The 17,588-nt window shown below is 35.8% G+C and overlaps 1 protein-coding gene across 26 annotated transcripts in view; it reads right to left on the minus strand.

Moving 5' to 3' along the window:
- KCNMA1 (potassium calcium-activated channel subfamily M alpha 1) overlaps window positions 1–17,588 on the minus strand; it is a 488,118-nt gene that overhangs the window by 253,962 nt on the left and 216,568 nt on the right. For all 26 annotated transcript variants that reach the window (XM_005152689.3, XM_005152687.3, XM_005152685.3 and 23 more), the window contains exon 3: window positions 6,601–6,662. In XM_005152689.3, the coding sequence (XP_005152746.1) occupies window positions 6,601–6,662 (62 nt within the window). The remainder of the gene's footprint in view (window positions 1–6,600; window positions 6,663–17,588) is intronic.

Below are 17,588 nucleotides of genomic sequence, written 5' to 3' on the forward strand. Positions count from 1 at the left end.
CTGCTGGAAGCCGGAGGGCTGGACTAAAAAAATCTCTTGAGGCCCCTTGCAATCTGAATAATTCAGAGATTCTGCATCAAGACTGCGGAAATAAAGTTACATATTGAAATATAAGCTGACTAGTACAATACTGAGAAAAAACACAAACAGAAGATAATGGCTTGTTTCCAGAACTGCATGTAGAAATCAGACTTGATTTATGCCACAAATTAATTCATTATTTTTGCATCTTTTAAATGTTCCCAGAAATTTTGACCTTACTGAAATCATTTACAAGGTCTAACACTTAAGAAAATTCACCCCATTACAATTTCTCACTTCGTCAAGGTTATGTATCATGCTTGGTAAGAATTTCTGCGTAATACCAAGGAACAAAAAACAGTACCCAAAAATTTTCCCTGAGCTTGAGTTGCCAATTATAATAGAAGAAAACTTTGGGTTCTTTCGCTATTTTATCTGAAACTCATTCACAGTATTTCTCATGCAATTAATTTGCAACAATTAATTCTGACCCTTAAGCGAACACAATTTACTGGCATTGATTAATAGAAACTTCATTGCATTGTTTTGTCTGAAAAAAACAGGATATTTCCATATTGCCTACTTAGTGATTAGGTACAACTAATGAAAGCAATTATAATCCAATGTTGCTTCATCAATATCATAAATACAGAGGAATTACCTTTACTTATGATTATAATCTAGCTGAAGACTACTAGAAAGTTTTATTGAGGAGTTTTACAATCTTCCTTGACTTAGTAAATTGGAAGAGTTATTCAGGTAGTGTTTTACAAATTTTATCCACGTATAATTTGCAAACTGGAGCTCTGAGCGTTTCAGATCAAAAAAGGAAACACTGAGTTAAGAGATTGATAGCACATACAGCATGTATATAACTTATACCAGTATGCCCCACTATATCCAACTTTTTTAATAATTCAAGATAGATAACACTTAAAAGATTGCTTGCTGTATCTTAAGGGACAGATGTCTACCAAAACACATAGAAAACATGCCATTATACCTAATCTCTTTGTCCTAGACAGCTAAGTGCATACTAACACATGGAGGATAATTATCTAATTCCCTCACTCACTCCCTTGCAGCTTGTTTCTTTTGCGATCCTGTTGTTGCTGGATTTCAGTGATAATTAGCACCATCTGTACCTAAAAAAGGCCCTCTATCTTACTGCTATTCAATTGCCTGGAGAAGCCATACATCGTCCTGCACACCCACCTGGCTTCAACTGCAGCATGCTATGAAAGCAAAGAATTTTAGCTATGGTCATTTTCCTATGCAACTTCACAGAACAATTGAGAAAATTAAAGTTCATTGCCACAAAACAGACATCCTTCTGCAAATTGCTCTTCAATTAAACCAACAATTGTGTGCACTTTGATATCTATTACAAACAGTGAAGATACAATTAATCCTTACTTATGACCGAAAAACTTATTTAATGCTGTATCAGTTCAAAGGGTGCTGACAGAGTTTTTATAAACCACACATTTTGTCATTTGCTGAGAGTCAGCAGTAGGAACAACTTAAGTTATATTTCTGTTATAATAGTAAAACCCAAGTGATTTGAAAAAACTACTGGAGACATTTGTTCACATATTTAACCTGAATTTTCTTTATATTGGAAAATGGCACCTATCACTCTTTGATTACTAAGCAGCTAAAACCAAGATTTGTTTTTTAGAATTAAGTCTATTTTCCCCCTCTTCTTGTTTAGGAGAAGTGGGGAGAACAAATCCAACTAGATTTACTTCAGCCTGGGACAAGGTTTATCAGCTCACAGAAATAGCCAGGAAATTAAAATGAACAAAAATAAAAATCAAATCAAAACTGACAAGCAGTCTGGCTCTGCAGAGTACCACAGGGGATTTGGATACTCTGTATGAGACTGCCTGTATTATTTCCTTAGAATTCTCATTATGGAGAGAATAATACTTTTTTAATCTACTTGCCAAGATAGAGACTATTGTAATTTCAGCAATGGTAAATATCATCTAACAACATATCCTTGAATCAGATACCAGAATTTAAATCAGCTTCTTCATCTCTATTCATGCATCATAAAAAGAAGTATATACATTAATGCAAATGTGTACTTAAAGTACGAAGGAACGCTCCTGTGGCCACTTTGTGTGGGCTATTGAGTGTAGTAATACAAAGAAGAGTTTTACAAACATAATTATAATACTTCTGCATGAGTAAATTTCACTATAAGTAGGAAGGGTTGACACAAAGCTTAGTGCTATTTAAGTCTTACTTACTTAATTCCTCAAATATGAAGACTGAAATGCTATGTACGATCTGTACACACTTAAAATACTGGCAAATGCAATACTTAGAGCATAGGCACCTGAACTGCAAAGTGATACAGCACAGCTCTAAAACTTTTTACTGGAGCAGAAACTCAAATCAGTTTAAAACTGCACAACATATAAATGTAAAATAAAAATTGATTCATGATACTTAAAAAACAAACAAACAAACAAAAAAAAAAACCCACCCCAAAACCCCCAAACCCTACAACGAAAAAAATCCCCTTCAACCTGATGCTTATAATAAAATTTGCTAGAACATTGGGGGACGGGGGTAGGGAGGAGGATCAAATGACTGAACTATCTCTAAGAACTGTATTTCTGATCATAGACAGATTTTAATTTTCTTTTATATTGGTCCAATGGGATTCATTCAAAATTCAGATGTAGCAGCATTGAATTGTTTGATTTACAACTGAAATTTCAATTGCTTCTTCCCTTAAGGGCTGTAATACTAAGAAAGAGTCATCAAAATGTTCTGCAGACTAGTCCAGGTGATGTGGAAAAGCTGGCTAATTTATAATGAAAATATGACACTGGTATCTAAAAATACTTGATTTTTGGTGTTTACACAGTCTTACTGAAGTACTCAGTTAAACGTCCTATCTCAGACTTATCTGTAAATGGGCTAACACAGCCTAAACATATGAGAAATATGTGAATTCTCTTGGGCAGTGACAGTCTGGATCTGCAAGAAGATTCAAATAAATAATCCTCATCACTCTTGTAGTATTTCTGTAGATCATTTTGCTGCACTAAATCAAATGTCTTTCACAAGATAAAGCAGCAGCAGTATCAAACAAGCAGTAAAGCCAAACATTCCAAGAGAACTTGCAAATGACACTTTCTTTCCTTTTGCTGTCACACAGGAAATTCCTCAGAGTATTTGTTTCCAGTGCATCCTTCCTCATATATTCCCATACAGTGGCAAAAACCAGTGTGAATTCTCCAGAACAAGAAACAAGACTCTTCATTTTACCTTGTTTAGCTAAGCCATTTCTTGGATAGCACCTCTGAAATCTGTGTTTCCAGCTAATACTACTACTAAATGAGTAGAATCATAGAATCACTTAGGTTCAAAAAGACATTTCAGAACAAGTCCAACCATTAAAGTAGGTAACAAAGACTTCTTTCACTTCAAAAGACAAGGCCAAAAAACTGAATGGAAAGGCATCACATGAGGCACATAAAGCTCAAGAAAACTATTCCAGGAGGGAATGACAATCCTTTCTAAAAGTCATTCACATACAGAATGGAACACAAGAATACAATTAATGAGACATGAAGTGAGAGTGCATTTCTATGAAGTCAAATATGTGTGTGGATAACTTTATATATATTTAACAAAAGCCAGGCAAAAGAATGAGTAATGATGCACTAGTCAGAATGGCAGAAGTTAAGCTGCAGACATGACAAAGGAGCTTAACAATTAAAGATTTTTCTTTTTATTTTTATAAAATTATTTGATTAATTTTTGATATAAATTTTGTGGTTCACTGTCGAAGAACACTACCTCAATAAACTATATTCTAGAACAGAACTGTGAATACAATTAATCTGATTAAGTAAAACTGTATTTTAAAATGCATTATCCTGTATTTTTTAGGGATTAATTAACAATGCAATCCCAAATGGGCCAAGCTCTCACATAACATAGAGCAGAGCATGATCAGTGTCAATCAAACCCTAGTTTGCGGTGGCTAAAAGTAAATCTTTGTGCTCTCTTTCCTACCACAGTATTAACAAGCGGGGTATGTAGATGAGGATACAAAGGGTATATTCTGATAGTTTTAGAAACTTAGCTTTAAGAAAAGTCTAGAATAGATGTATTTGAAAAGCACAAGGCTCATTTTAAACAATTAGTTTAGAAATCAAGCTAAGAACCAAAATAAGGGCATTTTCTTTATGGTATACTTAAGAAAAACTTGGCAGTTTTACATTTGGTCGTGTTCCCTGGATATCAGATCTAGACAAACAGAATTTATAAAATCATGATGCAGAAGGAACAAGTATGTCTGAAATCTTCTCAGAAATACAAAGATAAAAAGAGCATAAAAAAGTAGAGTTCTCTGTATGTTTAAGTTTTTTATTTTCTACATATAAAAGAAATAAAACTGTCAGATTAAGAAGGCAACAGTTGAAAACAAGCTCAAGGCTCAGCATGAACCTGTATGTCTATGTGCATAGTTGTATAAATCTTATGCACAGTGCCACTTTTATTCTTAGATCTAGCTGTTTTACAGTCATTGCCAGATGGCACATTTATGTACAATTCTGATCAAGTATAATATGTGACACAGTAAACTGGAAAAAATTAGCTATTTAGAAATAACTACACTGATGCCTCTGTAAATGCAACTCCAAAAAACCAATATGAAAACCACATGTGAGTAGAACAAATAAAGCAAGTTGTGAGAGTTTCCATGTTTTCACCTTGACACTGATGGGCTCTATTATTTCTACACTGATGTTAGTTCTTATTGAAGGGACTCCAGTAACCGCAAACTTCAAGACACAGGGCAGTAGTAACTGGTCATTAGAAATCAATTTCTTTGACAAACAAATAAACAACCAAATAAATAAATAAATAAATAAATAAATCTGTGCCTGAAAAGCACAGGTTATGTCTATGGTTGCATATTAGATTGTATCATACCCCAGAAGATAAAACAGAGACAGAGTAGAAAAGGATATTCACATCATAAACAATTTCCATTATACTGCCATTAAAAGAAGTAGAAAACTGGAGCACTGAGTTACCAGTTGAGCGGGAAACTGAGTTCTCTCCTAGTGCTTTTACTGACCATGCCTAAAGATGGTCATGGCAAGCAAATGTTACTCTCTACTTGAGTCACTAATTCAGTATGATATACAGAGCTCAGGATGACAGATGAAAAGATGTTGCCATTGTGCTTTAAGAAGTTTTTAAAAAGATCTCCAGAAAAACACCACATTATGTGCTTCAGTGGTGACATACTGATGAAAAATTTTCTGAAATCAGTGAGAACATTCACTGCAATGTTAAGAAGGGAAAATTAATGTCTTCACTTCAAGAGAGCTCAAACAGAACTTGAATTTTCCCACCACTTGGCTCCTCTCCGCAAAGAAAATCATATCTGCCTTAGTTATTTGTGTTACGCTTAACACATCTAGGCTACAGTGGTACAGCTTAAAACTCACATGATACAGAGCTGACATCCATGTATTCAAGAATGCCTTTTGCTGCTGCTACTACCTACCTAAATGTCAGTATGCACAGATGTCAACAGTGAAATGTCTGATTTTCTGACTCATATAGGGATTCATTTAGGACATAACCACTATCATTACAGACAGCTAGGCTGACTCAATCCAACACACTATATAACCATTGCACTAACAGCAAGCCTAAACCTAGTCTGGAGAAAAGCAGCAAATACGTAGCTTTAAGATGCTATCGATATGTCAGAATATCATCCTCTCAACTGGATTCAACAGAACAACATTCTATTGAATCCCTTTTCTCAGAGTCTTCTGTATTATTATGCTACCCATTTGCCTGTTACACCACACTAACACTCTCCAGCTTGATATGAAAACAAGTGTGAAGTATGAATGATAACAAAGAGAAGATACTCATAGTTACACCAAGTTGTATCAAACCATCACATGTCTCAAAAGGTAAGGAAGAAAGTTTCTATTGCCTGGCCACAACTATTACACTATATGATAAAGTTGGTGCAAATCTAAAAAGAAAAAAAAAGGGAAAAGGAAAAAAATATTAGTGAGATACTTTGCAGATTTTTACTGACTTACCTTATCTTGGGAGAAATCTATCAAACCCAGCAGTTGGAAATCTGAACAGATATGCGATACAATGCTCATAGTGTCTAATTACATTCAGAGTTTTTCAGAAGTGTTCTTTTCAGTGTTCTAAGACACTTTTTTCTCTTGCAAATATTCTTCTTCTGCATTACTTATCCTAATCTTTAATTTTAAAGATTCCATATAGGCACAATGAACATAAAACCAAAAATTCCATAAGAGTAGCTATATTTTCAACAAACAAAAGTAGTGTTCCTCTCCATTCTATAGATCCAATGACTATATTCAATCCATTTTATAGATTTTTCCCATTCTCGAGTTATTTGGTAGACCATGCACTATTATAAAATTCTTTGCACTCAGGTGATAACACCAAGCACTGATTTGATGTAAATGAATGGAGCAATTTAAAGATGTATAATTGGTTCAGGAAAGGAGGGAAAAGAAAATGTACTAGAATACTCACTTTGATGAATCTATGAAGTATATTACAAGAGCACCAATACTAAGAGCGAAGACTAAGACAACCTACAAAAGAAAAAGAGAGCCATTACTTAATAGTGTTAGAGTGAAACATTTATTCTTTTAGACGACAAAAAAAAGAGAAAATATATAATAGACTTTTTTTTTATTATTATTTCAGGTGTCATTTTCCTTAAAAAGCTACTCCTACTTGAATTTCAAATGGTACATATTATCATAAAATGCTGTCTTGCATCGAAAAAGAAACACAAACAAGTTTAATCCTAAATCAGAGAAACCCAGTATACAATTAGGTCCTAGATCCTGACCTCTTCTAAACTATATTATTTCATTTCAAACAGCAAGCAGTCTTCCCACATGGGATTCAAATCAAACCACAGTTTTATCAGACCTATCCTTCAGGACTGCAGTAAATTCCTCCTCATTGGTACATAAACCATGTACATGATGGATTAGAATGAATTACCATTTATATACATGACTGTGAAATCCACAAGTGTAAGGCTCTCTAAATTTACATATTTACTCTGCACTGCTGTCCACTGAGACTATAGTTAACTTTCAAACAGGTTAAAACAATAGATTGATGCAGCATGGCCTGATACAACGAATACATGCCTTGGGTACCTTGTAGTCCCAGCATTTCCACCCACTGAATCCAGTTTTCAAACCAAATAATTTTGTTAGGGCTGGCATCCAACCCTCATTAGCAAGACAGAACTTGCTTTTCTGGCTAAAACAGCAGAAGCTGGACTAATGACATCTCCGTCTGTCTCCAATTTCTTTTTTTCTGAACATAAAGCCAAAACAATCATCTCTTCTACTTGCTCCCAAAGATTTTCCAACACAGTGGGAAGATTTAGTTTCACATCCTATCCAAAGGAGGTCTGCATCTACACAGGACAGCATAACTGAAATTTCTGCAATCAATTTTTGGCTTGAGGAATCATGAAGTACACAACAGTTTCTGTGCCCATTATAACTTAGATTTCTGATATCCTTACTCGAAGTTTCTCTCTCTTGAACAATGCCATCCACTGGGTAATTTGTAATCTGAAAACATGAACCCAATAAGCAATTTTTGCATCTTAGAGTGCAACTGTGTTGGAAGAAATCAGAAGATAATCCTGTCTGCTGCATTGAGGATGGGAAACAGATGGAAAACTGTCTCCTGAACTCATCTGATCTGATCCACAGAATCAAAACAAAATGTTCCTTAGTCTTTTGGAAGGCACATCTCAAGTAGCTGCTGATAAGTAATGACCCTTAAAATAAACCCAGAGAACTGATCATTGAAGATTGGCTTAACCAGGGTACTAAGGGGACATGCAGCTTCTCAAACTGCCAGTTAAAACATAAAATTAGATGTTATCAAAACAAAAGGATGTGTGAAATAAACTAGTGATGGCATCCCAGTTCTGAAATGAGTAGATTTATCAATCTGTATGAACACCATAACTAATGCCTACTACCACCACTATTGCTACTTTTCTTGACACTCTCAACTGTTCAAGCAAAAGATAAGCAATATAAATAATATTTATTCCTCATTCAATGCAGGCTTTAGACCTTTTTCTGAAGCTGCTGTATTATGAAGGAGCCTGACAGTATAGCGCAAGGGAATGTGTGATGTGTTAATTCTAAGTAGAATTCCTGAAACAATAATGTAGAAGTTTCTCTACTCTCAGCTATCACTCAATGCTGTAATGGTAGTATCTGAAGCAAGATATAATTACAATTATATAACCAAACTCTTGAGCTCTGCAGGACCAAAATCAAACATGCACAAGTTTTCCAATAAAAGAAACTTTTTAAAATTTATTTTTTAACATTATTTTTCATGTAATCACTAGAATTTGTAAAAAAAATGTATTCAAGTTAAAGTTTTAACTAATTTTTCATTCCTTTTAGATCTTGCTGACCATAAGTTTTTGCCTTGTGAAATGTCTGAGAAAGAGTACTTTGCCCCAGTACAAGCATCTATTGTCTTATCTGATGTATTATCATCCAAATAAGTGAGATCTGTCAGTCAGACTGTCAGGACTGAAGCATGAAATTCTTCAAATAACAGTTTTACTACCTAAGTCCAAAATAATGCTAACACCTACAGTTTGAATCTTCTTTCACTAACTACATTATTGATCAGATGTGTACAGGTGGTGCAAGGTGAAAGCTATTAAATCTGTATCAACTGTTAAGAGACTCACCATCTCATAACAAACTCACGTCGTGAACTAGAACTTGTGAATTATCACCTGGCATTATACTCAAATTATGATTAGTAGTTATCCCAAGGCCTGTTTTTCTCTGAATTAATTTACTGGGTATTAAACTGATTGTGCACACCCTGCCCCATTTATTGCAGTATTCCAAGCCACAAACAACTACAGTTTGAATCTGAATCAAATCTATTAGAGTAGCCCTGTGGAGAAGGACTTGGGGGTGTTGTTCAATGAGAAAATGAACATGAGCCAGCTTCAGTGTGCACTTGCAGCCCAGAAAGCCAACCGTATTCTGGGCTGCATCAAAAGGAGCGTGACCAGCAGGTTGAAGGAGGTGATTCTGCCCCTCTACTCTGCTCTTGTGCGACCCCACTTGGAGTATTGTGTGCAGTTCTGGTGTCCTCAACATAAAAAGGACATGGCACTGTTAGAACAAGTCCAGAGGAGCTCCATGAGGATGATCAGGGGACTGGAGCACCTCCTGTATGAAGACAGGCTGAGAAAGTTGGGGCTGTTCAGCCTGGAGAAGAGAAGGCTGCTGGAGACCTCACAGCAGCCTTCCAGTATCTGAAGGGGTCCTACAGGGATGCTGGAGAGGGACTCTTCATCAGGAACTGTAGTGGTAGGACAAGGGGTAACAGGTTAAACAGGGGAAGTTCAGATTGGATATAAGGAAGAAGTTCTTTACTAAAGTTAGGGTGGTGAGGCACTGGAATGAGTTGCCCAGGGAGGTAGTGAATGCTCCATCCCTGGCAGTGTTCAAGGTCAGGTTGGACGAAGCCTTGCGTGGCATGCTTTAGTGTGAGGTGTCCCTGCCCATGGCAGGAGGATTGGAACTAGATGATTTTAAGGTCCTTTCCAACCTTAACTATTCTATGATTCTGTTCCACTGCTTAGCTCTAGATGCATTGATATACATTTCAAATGTAGTCTTCATATATATTAAAAAAATAAAAATAAAAAATTAGATGAAGTGATGTGAGCTCTGGGAATACAGAGCTTATATTTTTGGCGAAAATTCTGATTTGACCCAAAGCAATTTTAAATACATCTATTCAATCTTGCACAGTTTAAAGTCACATATTAATGGTTCTTTTTTTACCCTACATTTTGTGGAATCATTTATATACTGAACTGAAGAAAGCTGAAATGATCATTTAATGCTGAAAATAAAATTTGAGAAACTAAACTGGTAATCCGTTTGGGACCATATGACACTCCCACTTTTTCAAATTTTGTGAAGTACACAAGTAAATCTAGACTTTATTTTCCATTTCACATGACAAGGTTAATGTTACAGCATCTAGGAGTCTCCTAGAACAAAACTAGCATAACTGTAAATCAGCCTTGCAATTTGATTTTATCCAAACCCTTAATCATCACTGTGCTTGTGCTGCTTAAATAATGTTACATAGACTTTGAGTAAGATCTTCCAAGACACTTAAGGAATTATAATGTTCTATGACAATTAATGTAACTAGCACTAAAATGCAAATATCTACATTTTGCAAGAAGCTCCAGATTCCCATGCTACACCAAAGAGTGAGACAGGAATGCAAAACTACACCATATAATATACCCTATAATAAATATCCAATTTTAAATCAAGGCTTTATTTCCTCTTCTATTGCCGCAAAACACGTATCTAACATCACAAGTCATAACGTCTCCAAAACTCACAGAAAGGGTACCAGAAGAGAATAGAATCCTAAACTCAGTTTTTATCCTGCTTGCACAGGAACCTTTTTTTCCATTTTCTAAGGGACAGAGCTATTGAGCTGAACCTTAATACATCAAGTGTGTGGAAAAAGCAAGGCCTGAACCAATCAGGTTAGAGTAAAATTTTAAAACTGAAAATTAACACCCTTTCATGTGATATAAACACATTTGATAGAGTCTCAGATTCAAGTTATTTGCTGTATTACCATCTAAAAAAGCTGAATACATCCTGGTTAGTCACACCACCGGGGACAACCTAGATTGAGATTAAAGTCCTTGCTAGATTGTCGTGGGTGTTAACATCTATTTTGTGGAATTGACTATGCTTGAAGAGATATGGACAAAGTCACAGCAATTAGAATCTAAGAGATGAAAAAACATATATGGATGTGAATTACTGCCTTTTTTGTTAATCAGGCCATGGAGAAAAGCTTGCTTGTTCTGTTTCTTATTCCAGTGCATTTGGCACAACATTGCAATTGCTACACATCTATTATAATTTCTCTTTGGAAGGAAAGAATCTTTTAATTCATAATAACTTACTGTTTGTTTAAGATTGAGAAATGTGAAGTCATGTGCTAACAGATATGCTGACTAAGCACTTAGTATCAAGTTAAAAATAAACACCAATCTAATAAAAGGAAAGAGGCAAAAAAGCATGGAATAGTTGCTGTATATTCTTAAATCTTTCAAAAAATCCAAAAAAACCCAAACAAACCAACAAAACCATACCCAGACACATATTTTAACAAAAGCGCACAATGCTTTTTTGAAGCAGGAGTCAGAGAAATTGCATATAAAATCTACTTAAAGTGCAAAAATGTTTTCCTCTCCACTGTTGGCAGGATGCTCCAAATGAGCCTTCACTGCTCTGTTGCAGTCAAACTGCAGTCAAACTTTATGCATCCATATTAAGGACAGGAAAAAAAGGAGGAGGAAAGGAAGAAGGAAAAAAAAACAACAAACCACCAAACCCAAACTGCAGGGAAAGTACAGACATTGAGAAAATACAAAAATAAGCCACCCTACACGCAAAGCGCATGAGACCAGGTCCAGGGACCCAGCCTAGGTAATCAAACGCTGCCCGTGACAGCCCAAGAGGTGGCGCTATTTCCCCTAGCACAGCACGGAGGTGCTGGCCGGCCGGGGCTTAGAATGCCCGGTGAAGGGTAAGGCTGTTCAGTCACAGGGGAGCTACAGTTAATACATCCTTAACAAGCAATGAGAGGACTCTGGAGCAGGAACTTCAACGTCTGGTTATTCTGTAACGTCTAAACGAAACAGAACTCGCTTTAGTTTCAAAGGCAAATTCTGGAAAAACTGAACTATCTAAACATCATTAATACAAAGTAGGTCAGATCGCAAGAGGTAAAGCCAGAAATAAAAAATTAATAAGTGTCTATTGTTATTTTTCTCTCAATATTAATTATTAAAATTAGAAGTACACAATGAAAAGAAAAACCTTCCAGGAATTCCGTAACCCCTAACACTTCATAGCACCAGGGAATCCTGACTCCGTTATCTGCTGACAATCTGTTGTTATGTACCACTCTTCAGAAATGTGTGACTGAAATTCTAATTATTCTAAGTTTAAATTTTTCAGCCCTAGGGCTACTGTACTTAGAATGTATTAAATTGTTCATTATTAATATTTTCAGAATTTAACTTAATTTTAATTTCTACATCCATACAGCAAATTTTAATAACCTATTCAGGTTTTTCATGTGATGCTTTAAAATAAAGGTCTATTAACTTTTATATTTCAGATTACTTAAGAAGAATACAAATTATTTCTTATGACATAGAGCTACATCCTCCAGGATCCACTTATTTCATAACACTAAATTCTGCATTTGCATAAAGAACATTAAAGTTTGCACTAAAGTTTGCATTAGTAAGATGTCAAAAGCCTGAGGTTTCGATCGAATCTGAATGAAAATTCACATAGTTTAAATATTAAGAAAAACCTAAAAAAAACCCAAAAAACAAAATAAAACCAAAATCCCACAACCTTCCTTAAACCCTAAAATATAAATCAATTGTATTTCTTTTACAGACAAAGAGAATTTAATTGTCTGGACTTCTTAAGAATGAAAACATGCATTGCTGAGGACGCACCAGCTGCAAGTTCCATTTCAGAAGTAGGAATTTCTTAATCCTTGCTGGGAAACCTGTTAATTTGCAGACTTTAGGATATGCACCAGTATCTGTGCACTTACTTAGGCTTAAGGAAAGTAAGACTTACTCAAGTCTAGATCACAGAAGAGCCAAAATGGCTTACTTAAATTGATGCCTCATTACTTGATACCCTACATGCAAACAACAAAATTTCAGCATTCCACATAGGCAAAGCCATGTCAAGAAATTATGCACTACAGCTGATATAAACAGCTGAGCAATTAATATCTCTTAGGTTACTATAAATACAAATATTTACTATAATGCAATATAGATTCTTGCTCTAAAACCAGAGTTCTACACTGGGGTTTTTGGTGGCACTTCATTCAGATATTTTTATTACCATTACCTTTGGACATATTGCAGTGACCTAAAGGAGCTGTACGACATGAAATTATACAATTCATTAGCTGATCCAACAAAATGGTCTTCAGAACATTGTGATTTCTTAAGACAAATATAATGTTATAAACACTTTCATAGCAATCAATAGTAAGTTTCTGCTTGGAGACTTCTTTCCCACTGTACCCTGCCTGATACTAAGGAGTAAAGCAGGAGTGAGGATGTCTAAAATCCACCAGCAGGAGCTGGAACTATACTCTGGATGGAGCTGTACACACGCTTTTCTCTGGGCTTAAATACACTGCCCTGTCTCCAGTCCTTCTGCCTCTGCTTCTTTACCTGGTCCCTCCCAGGCCAAAGAATAAACCGATAAACGCAGAAGTACAAAAGATCCACCACCTACTCCATGAGGTCAAGGATTCCCAGGGGCTCTTAGAAGGTCACTCTAACTCATTCAGGTTTGCAATATCATAAATATTTAGGGTTGGAAAGTACCATAGGATCACATAGTTCCAAGCCCCCTGCCATGGGCAGGGACACCTCACACTAGACCACATCACCCAAGATGCCATCCAGCCTGGCTTTGAATCATTTCTTATTGATTAAATCCTCTCTTAGCACCTTTCAGAATAACTGTATACAATGCCAGCTTCTTTCTGAAGAAACCTATCTAACCATGCACCGCTAGCAGTGATGTATGCATTGGTTCTTATGCAAGTACAGGCAAAGAACAAATTCTACAGTCAGTAGCTGCTGTTAACAACAGAATACATACTAACAGCTATGAATCCTAAGGGTTGTGCCTGACAGGTCGTAAGAAAACTATCTCAGTGACTCATTGATCCTGCCATTTTGCACACAGAAAGGCAGGTTGTGCCAGGGTAACATAAAAAACCCCAAACAAACAAACAAACAAAAACCTAAAACCTCCCACAAAATCACATTTCTATTATTTCTGCCACACTTTGTATGTCAGCTAGGATTTAACATCCAGTTCTAGGAGGAACTAAGCACCTCCAAGCTAGGCAGCAAGCAACCCCATTTTTCAGCCTCCTTCAGGGAAATCAAGAGCACACAACTCTGAAAACCCTTTACTAACTTAGTTTTGACCCTGAAGTGATTAAATTACTAAATCCAAACTTTGCAACTTTGATAGCCACATTGAAAAATATTCTCAGAAATACAGACTTGAAAATGTTTGCATGCAAGATATTTCCTTTCAATTACATTTTCTACTTTTTGATTTTTTTAACCTTTGTAACACTACAAGGAGTTAGCTGAAAAAATAACTGGCTATTAAATTCTACAGCAACTAAATTAGGTACCCACATGTGTTAAAAAGAGTACAGAAAACTTTGGCAGCTTTAAAGACTCTGCTATACAAATTTTTCCCTTTGGCAAAGCTCATATAGACTTACCATTTACCAAGAAAAGCTAAAGTTTATCCAAAAAAGGAGGTGCAGGGAAGTAGCAAATGACTATCTGATAAACCAATATGCAGTAAAGTCTCAGTGAACTTCTCTAGGAAGATCCATAGCACAGAGGTCATTTTAAAAACAAAAGGTAGCACTAAAGTAGGTCAGCATGAGATCCAGGTGATGATCATGAGTAATCAGAAGACCTGGTTATTGTCCCTAGTTCTGCCACTCACATGGTGTGTGACCTAGAGTCTTACTTGATCTCTCTGGGCTTCCAGTTCTTCCTCTTGCTTTCATTTGTCAAGGATACTGCATGTCAACTCCATAGGGCAACAGCTATCTTTCATTACAGGTGTTTGCAATGGATCTAGCACAGCTGAAACCTCTACTGCTGCCTCAATAATAGTATTAAGCCACATATTCAATTCCCATATACTGAACTTAGGTATCAGAAGAGTCATTTGAGTGTTACCTGGAAGATACAGGTAAGATGCATGGTAAAGGCCTGAATCATTGTGAGCTTACCTAACTATATAACCTCAGTAAGTAATTAACATAACAGGTCACTGGAGTAACATATGTGACACCTCTGAATAAAACCACAGTGAGCTAAATTAGCAAATTCAGCCTCTCTGCCACCACCTGCATTTTATTCTCTCTCCAATAAGAGATTCAACTCCCTTACATACACTTTAAATGACTACCTCTGATTTGGGCAGACTGCTTGAAATTAAGAAGAGTCTTATTAAAAGGGTACAGTGGGATTAAAATTCAGAAGCCATCAGAGTAGACATCAAACTCAGGAATATGAAAAATCAAAGCAGAACATAAACCAAAGAAAAATGGTATCTTAACGCGCTTTTGTTTTCCACACTTTTCCAATCTTATTTGAGGAAGAACTTTAAAAAAGAAAGTATCTTTGCTATGTTCGTTTCTGCAAATGCTTGTAATACATGTTAGTATTTCAGCCCTATTTTTCTTTATACAAAGTGGTATTTTTTTCTCTCCACTTTCCACTGACACATTGACAATAAAATGAAAATTTCTTTTCAATCAGTAAAAAGACCGAGATTTTCTAATTAGTGAAAAAATACAAGACAAAAAGTACCATCTGTTAATGGCACTCTGTAGCTTGAAGTTAATTAGGTTTGCTGGGAGAGTGCCTGTAAATATGATCAACTGAAGTGTTTGCAACTTTTCCAATTCAGTATTTAATTTCATTATTAAAAAAAAAAACCCAAACCTGCAGTACTTTCTATCACAATGTGCTCTCTTTCACAGCTCTAGAGCATGGTCTTCCTGTCATATACAACACAGCAGGAGAGCAGCATTCATAATGCTGGTTGATTAATCACAATCCCACCCCCAGTGCTAAGCCTGGGGAAAGCCTCTGCTTATTGTGTCATGCCCTGAAATGAAGTATATTATAATGAATTTTTTTTCTATGTTCCCATGTTTCAGTTGTGACAGAAGGCTTTTTATCTGCAGATGGATAACTGTAAATAAATAACTTCAGGTGGAACTATTTGTTATACTAATACCTCTTCCCAACTCTGGATAAAGAACGTAATAGGGGTAAGTGGGATAAAGAAGCAAGCAAAGACTCCAGCATTTTCTTGTATAGTGCCAACACAAAAAAAATATCAACCTCTGCAGAAAACATTGAAAAGCACAAAAGTGACTAATTTACGGAAAGAATAAAAGTGACAAGATATTCCCAACAAATAATAAAATATGTATAATTAAATTAGAAGATACTCTAATTACAACAGCTCAACATCAGGGAAATTAACCACCTGCAAAAAAAAGGTAAATCAAATAAGGTCTCTATCAGTAAAAAATAATCATTTGTCAACAGTTAATCCATCCCTGTATATGGGATGTCATAATGCAGAACTGAAAATTAATGTAACAAAAATATATATACGGGCAAAAGCTGAAGCACCTCTTCTATGAAGACAGCCAGAGGGAGTTGGTCTTGGTCAGTCTGGAGAAGAGAAGGCTCTAGGAAGACCTTACAACAGTCTTCCAATACCGAAAGGGGGACTACAAAAAAACTGGAGAGGGACTTTTTGCAAGGGCATGTAGTGACAGGACAAAGGGGAATGGCTTTAAACTGAAAGAGGGGAGATTTAGATTAGACATTAGGAAAATATTCTTTACTACGAGGGTGGTGAGACCCTGAACACCTGTTCCAGGAACACCCAGAGAAGCTGTGGCTGTCCCATCCCTGGAAGTGTTCAAGGCTAGTTTGGATGGGGCTTTGAGCACCCTGATCTAGTAGAAGGTGTCCCTGCCCATGACAGGGGAGTTGGAACTAGATCATTAAAGGTACCTTCAAAACCATTCTGCGATCCTATGATTATTCTATGCAGTCTTTTTAAATTAGCTATTTTCTATCTCTTAATTGGTATTTGTTTAAACAAAAAAATTCCCAAACCCAAGCAAACTAATGTCACTGCTGCTCTTCTCTTTACCTCAATACACTGTACTCTCATGAGCAATTTGTTAAAGGAACAACAACATATAAGAACATCAAAGGAAAAAAACAAGATGGAATGCAAAGAATGTTGGCAAAAATGCCAGAAAATAATAACATAATAGGATAAAGAAAATTATGTGCTTTTTAAATATCAAAACCAGAAATGTATTTCTGGATATTTTGGAGTAAAACAAGACTAGCAGGTGTTGTCAGGAAAGAATAAAGTTGCAAATGTGGACTTTTGGAGAATTTAGGCCTTATCCTTCAATCCATATTTTTTGTTACAATCTTAATATATATTAACACTGCTAAAAGAACTTTCAAGCTTTATCTCTATGTCATAAGAAATAACTAAATGGAACTACATTTCTTTGTGAATGGATCACTTTAATAATTACATTTAATGAAATTATTTACCTTAAACATTCAACTTGTTGCTAGATCATATGTCAGACAAAAGGAATCACCACATTCCTCAGTCATTTGACATTAGAATCTGACATGCAACCTACATGACAGACAGTTATGTGAACAGATTTTGGAAGAGGAATTAGAGAAGGATTAATAAAAAGGTGCTATACTTCGTCTTCTTACGCTTTTCTGATTGAAT

This window comes from Melopsittacus undulatus, chromosome 8 (genome assembly GCF_012275295.1).
Source record: "Melopsittacus undulatus isolate bMelUnd1 chromosome 8, bMelUnd1.mat.Z, whole genome shotgun sequence".
In the NCBI taxonomy this organism is placed as follows: Eukaryota; Metazoa; Chordata; class Aves; order Psittaciformes; family Psittaculidae; genus Melopsittacus; species Melopsittacus undulatus.